This window comes from Cyprinus carpio, chromosome B9 (assembly GCF_018340385.1).
Source record: "Cyprinus carpio isolate SPL01 chromosome B9, ASM1834038v1, whole genome shotgun sequence".
In the NCBI taxonomy this organism is placed as follows: Eukaryota; Metazoa; Chordata; class Actinopteri; order Cypriniformes; family Cyprinidae; genus Cyprinus; species Cyprinus carpio.
In genome coordinates, this window is record NC_056605.1 from 32,399,565 (window position 1) to 32,404,852 (window position 5,288).

The 5,288-nt window shown below is 39.6% G+C and overlaps 1 protein-coding gene and 1 long non-coding RNA gene across 2 annotated transcripts; both read right to left on the reverse strand.

Moving 5' to 3' along the window:
* Nucleotides 1-48: 48 nt before the first annotated feature.
* Nucleotides 49-876, reverse strand: LOC122138553 (E3 SUMO-protein ligase ZBED1-like). The gene is made up of 2 exons (XM_042731943.1): nt 415-876; nt 49-226 (listed from the first exon to the last, which is right to left on the reverse strand). The coding sequence occupies exons 1-2, from the start codon at nt 850-852 to the stop codon at nt 83-85; spliced, it is 582 nt and encodes a 193-aa protein (XP_042587877.1). The 5' UTR covers nt 853-876; the 3' UTR covers nt 49-82.
* A 40-nt stretch (nt 877-916) lies between these two features.
* Nucleotides 917-4,909, reverse strand: LOC122138557. Its single transcript, XR_006155670.1, has 3 exons — nt 4,772-4,909; nt 4,445-4,526; nt 917-993 (listed from the first exon to the last, which is right to left on the reverse strand). It is a non-coding gene; the product is annotated as an uncharacterized LOC122138557 (long non-coding RNA).
* Nucleotides 4,910-5,288: the final 379 nt, after the last annotated feature.

Below are 5,288 nucleotides of genomic sequence, written 5' to 3' on the forward strand. Positions count from 1 at the left end.
TCAGGACCTCTGACAACTCACAATGTTGCCTGGTGGGTTATAGTCGTTGTCAATTGTGGGGGACTGCATGTAGGCACTCAGCTCAGCTTCTATGGCAGCAGTGGGATCGAGGTACTGTTGCACTTGCGGTGGATCTTTTGAAGAAACTTCCCAACGACTTTTTAGCCTTTTTGGTGGGTGGGGGTGAAACTTCTTCCACTCTGGTCTCTCTGCACTCAACAGAATGCTAGAAAATAGTAAAAACAAAAAAAAACAAGAAAAAAGAATTTAATTAGTTTTATATATGAATGATCATTACTGTATGAACAACACAATTCAGCTAAATTTAAACTTAAATATTTACTAAAATGTAAGATAATGCATTTAAATGGAAGGAACTCTTCTCATTTACTCCATTCTAACCATTATTTTTACCTTGTGTTCCATCATCTTCATCTCTGACACCAATCTGGCTTTGATGATGGGGACGTCGTTGACACTGATGTATTGTGTCTTGTATCTTGGATCTAAGAAGGATGCCACATCCAGGAGCTCTTGTGTAACTCTCTCTTCATACTTGCTGTTCAAGTACTCCAAAATTTTCTTTTTTAAGGACTTGGTCATGTCCGTATCACCCTCCTCTGGTGCCAAGATGGTTGTGTTAAACAGGCTGAGTACTGGTTTGTTGTGTGAAACACTAACGTAATCCTCCCCTGACAGAGCATCCGTGAATTCAAGCAGTGGTCCCAGTGCCTTGCTGACTGACTCCAGCACATCCAGAACTTGATATCCAAGAATTAGGTGCCGGGTGTTTCTGTCCTCTGAGAGGACCTCATGGAGTGCTTTCTGCTGCTCCAGAATCCTGTTAATCATGAGCACCCTAGACCCCCATCTAGTTTGACACTCAGTGATGAGTCCATGGACTGGAAGGTTGAGGCGTTTCTGGGCTTGCTCAAGTGCCACTCTCTTTTTTCCAGCTGTGTGAGAAGTGGCACACCAACTTTTTGCAGACACCTGTTGCACGGCTGATCCGGCTGTCACCTTTCACTGCGTTTTCTTGGAAAAATAGATGTACAAAAATAATTCATGATTATTTTACAACAGCTAAAAAACCACATAATAATGCAGATTTTTTTCTCTCTCTCTCTCTCTCTCTCTCTCTCTCTCACACACACACACACATACACAGACCTCTCTCCCTCTCTCTGTCTCAAAGTTATTAAAAATAAACATAGCAAAACGTACCTATTGCCAGGTGTAGCCTGTGTCCGATGTACTGAAGGCGCGTCCAGCCATTCACCTCCAAAGCCTTTATCATGTTCGATGCATTATCAGTCGTCATGCAAACTTGTTGGTCCTCCTTCAAGTTCCAGTCTGCTAACGCACCTCTCATCTCCTCCGCTATATTATCCCCGGTATGCTCCCCGGGGAAGAATGATGTCTGCAGACAGCGGGTCTTGAGTTCGAAGTTTGTTGTAATAAAATGGACCGTTAAAAAACTTATGTATGGTTCGGTTGTCCGGCTCGACCACAGGTCCGTGGTGGTGGCGAAATGATCGATTTCACGGAGCTCGGATTCAACTCTCATTTTACACTCATTATAAAGTTTTGGAATGGCCACTTGATTAAAATGTGTTCGGGATGGTATTTTATAACGCTTGTCCAGCGTCCGAACCATTTTTTTAAAGCCTTCTTTTGAGACAGTGTACACAGGTACCATGTCTTTTGCAATGTGGTATGTTATAGCGTCTGTAATTTCTTAATGTCTGGTGGACGTCGACTCGTATGACGAAACGCTACTGAATGCATCAGCAATCAAACTTTGCTTTGGTTTATTTTGGGATGACTGAGAAGTCCCCGGTGTTTCTCTCATTGTCATGCACTCTTCATGCAGCACGCGATGGTGTTGTTCCTTGCTTAGTCGCAATTTTTGCTAAGCACGACCTGCACAACACGTCACTCTGGTTTATATCGTCTTTTCTGAATCCAAAATACTTCCAAATTATGGAAGATGATTTATGTTTTGGCACCAAGTCAGATTCTGCACTGCCACCGGCCGCATTAATCTCCCGCACTCACTCATTTTCTTTCTTTCTAATTTATCCGCCGTCTCTGTACAGTGTGCATAGACGTTGGAACAGGGGTTTTCTTTCTTTCTAATTTATCCGGCGTCTTTGTACTTTGTGCACCCCTCTCGGGGTCAGGCAGCTGGGGGGGTTTTTGTTCGTTGTTGTTGTTTTCCGTTTGTTTTTTTTTATATATATATATATATATATATATATATATATATATATATATATATATATATATATATAAATAAATCCAGAATCTGAATTAAAATGTTTTTGATTTAAGCCTACATTTCAAAATTTTTGTGTCAGAAAGTGTATTGTTTTTAAGCCTTTCGCACGTACGCTCACACAGGTGTAATCAGCAGGTCTAGGCTGGTCCCTGGAGCGTACGATCAAGTGCATTACATGATCAACTGCTAAATTCAAATGTTTGAATTTAGCCAGAGACTGGCGCGCTCAGAGCTGTCATATATCACAACTTTTTCAGTGTTTTCAACCACATACTGTTTTATTTTAGGTTTCACCAAACATATAAATTCACATAAGTACTAAAAAAAAACAATACATTTAGAGTTTGTAAAATACACACTGATGTCTATGGAAGAGGTAAAATAATAATCCTTTCCATTATAATTCGACACGTTTTATTCATATCAGATACACATTGTGTAAGTAACTTCAATGTTTACTCTATTCTATTCCCAGTTCACCAGCCACTTACTTTTAAGTATTTCGGGAGAAGTGGATGAATTCACGTGTTGTAAACATAGAGGTTGTAAATCCAACAGATCTGATTCTCTGAACTGCGTCTGCGGCACAAACTAACACGGCAGCGCCCATCGAGCATACAGCTCAACTAACGCGATCTTTATAAAGGTGTTTAAACAACAATATACTTCCACTTGCATGTATTTGACAATCGGAATATCAGATATTTCATGCCATAGCTAACACATTTGTGAATATTCTGAAATAAAAAAGGAAGGAAAAAATGACATAAAAGCAGATCATCATTCATTCAGCGCTGTTTGCTGCTGCGGTGTGTCACGTGACAAGCAATGACACGTCACCATGGAAACGCCGCCCCCCCTCTCACAATATAGTTCCCACGTCCCTGGTAGTGTGTGCGCGCTGGCTTTTAGCGGTGCATTCAAGGGCGCTCGTAAAACTGATGTTTGTTGTGACTGCCAGAGTTGTATGCAGGGCGAGCGCGGAGAGGGGAAATCTATATCGTCTATATCGTTGCTTTTTTCGATAGTAATATCTTGAAAGTTCATATCTAGATATAGATACGATAACGATATATCGTTCAGCCCTAACACACACATGCGCACACGCACGCGCACACGCACACACACACGCACACACACACGCACGCACACGCTCACGCACAGCACACTCACGCACGCAGACTAACACGCACACACACACACAGACTCACTCACGCAAACACACACGCACGCACACTCGCACACACACGCACACACATGCACACTCACGCACACACACACACACACACACTCACGCACACACACACGCGCACACACACACACACACACACACACATTAAGACAGCCAGTGTCCCCTCAGGATTTTGTGAGACTGTGGTGGGTGATAATTGGTTCCTCTAGAGCAGGGGTCTGTATTTTGGCCCATTTCTCACTGAATGTAAATTCACGTAGAGCCACAAAACCTATTTGATCCCTAAAATGAAGATAACATGGCATATAGCTAAAGTTTAATATTCAGTTCTGTTACAGGAGAGGGACGCAGCAATCATTTCAGAAGTGAGGGGGACAGAAATATCAACTGTAGTAATAATAATAATAATAATAATAATAATAATAATAATATGTATGTCTAATTGAAAAAAAAAAAAAACTTTTACAACTTTTAAGTGGCTAAGAAATAAAATATACTGCTGAACAATAACCAATAATTTGTATTCTATATTATTTTTTATATTTTCCTAATGACAGTTTTATGATTGCTTTATCTAAGTTACTACAAAACACTTTTTTTCATTTTTTATCACAGAATAAGGCAGAAAATATATTTTATAGCTTCTGTACTGTAATAATAAATGCTGTCAATAGGGGTGCACGATAAATATCGGCCGATAATTAATCATAAAATAAGGCAGACATTAATTATCGGCCGATATTTATCATACACCCCTAACTGTCAATTAGCACTGTATCATATTAGAGATTTCCTGCACATCAAAAGATAATATTGAGTCCGTTTTGGACTTTCTCCGGCTTTGGTTATGAATTGTCCTTTTAAAAATAAATTCTTAATTTTAACTTCAAAATCTCCAGACACAAAAACACGAAGGAGACTGCCATCTCTCATCATTGAAGATGATTTAATACAGTGTTTATTCAAAGTACCTGCATCCTGGAGAAAACTCTTGATCTGTGGATGTTTGTGTGTCCTCCATGATGAAACAGAATCTGATCTGCAGCACTGACTCTGAATAGAAATGAGAAACAAACTCAATAATTCAGCTGAACGGATCCTGAGAGAAACAGATCATGAGAGCGGCGTTCACTCAGATACACAATGTTAGTCGTGTTAACAAATGATCAAATAAACCACACACAACACCAAACACACCACCTTCATCTGCTTGAAAAAGACACCATTAAAACACAAAAACATACGTCCTTCAGAGGAAATCTGAAAGCGGAAGTCACTGTAAAGCACTCAGCACTCACCTTATTTACACAGATTCACAAAATCCACCGCCTTTCTATGAAGCAGCTTCACGAAAATCATGACTTAGTTCCTATGAAACACTTTAACATTCCGTATAGAATCGATTCTGGCTGTTTAAGTTGAGAAACATTGAATCTGTTTATTTTTTTTTATAGATTTTGATTTGTGACGCGAAAAACAACGATGACATCACTTCCTGAGCGCGATCTCCCATCCGGTGCACGTTTGATCCAGTTTTACAGGCATTCACGTCTAGCATACTAATAGAATACATCAGATCAAACTTTGAGTTATTTATATATATATACGGATTTGTTTTTGATTTCGCTTCGGCTGTAGTGTGTAAGGGAGCGTCTTTAATCTCCACACACACTGGGAAAACGTTACGTACAAGTTTTAGCATACAAAATCATTTAAATAAATAAATAAATAAATAAAAGCATTTGTGCAAAAAAGGAGCAGAGTTTATTAAATAATCTTAGTTGCGTGTTTCAGTATAAATAGGCTGTTCCTGTT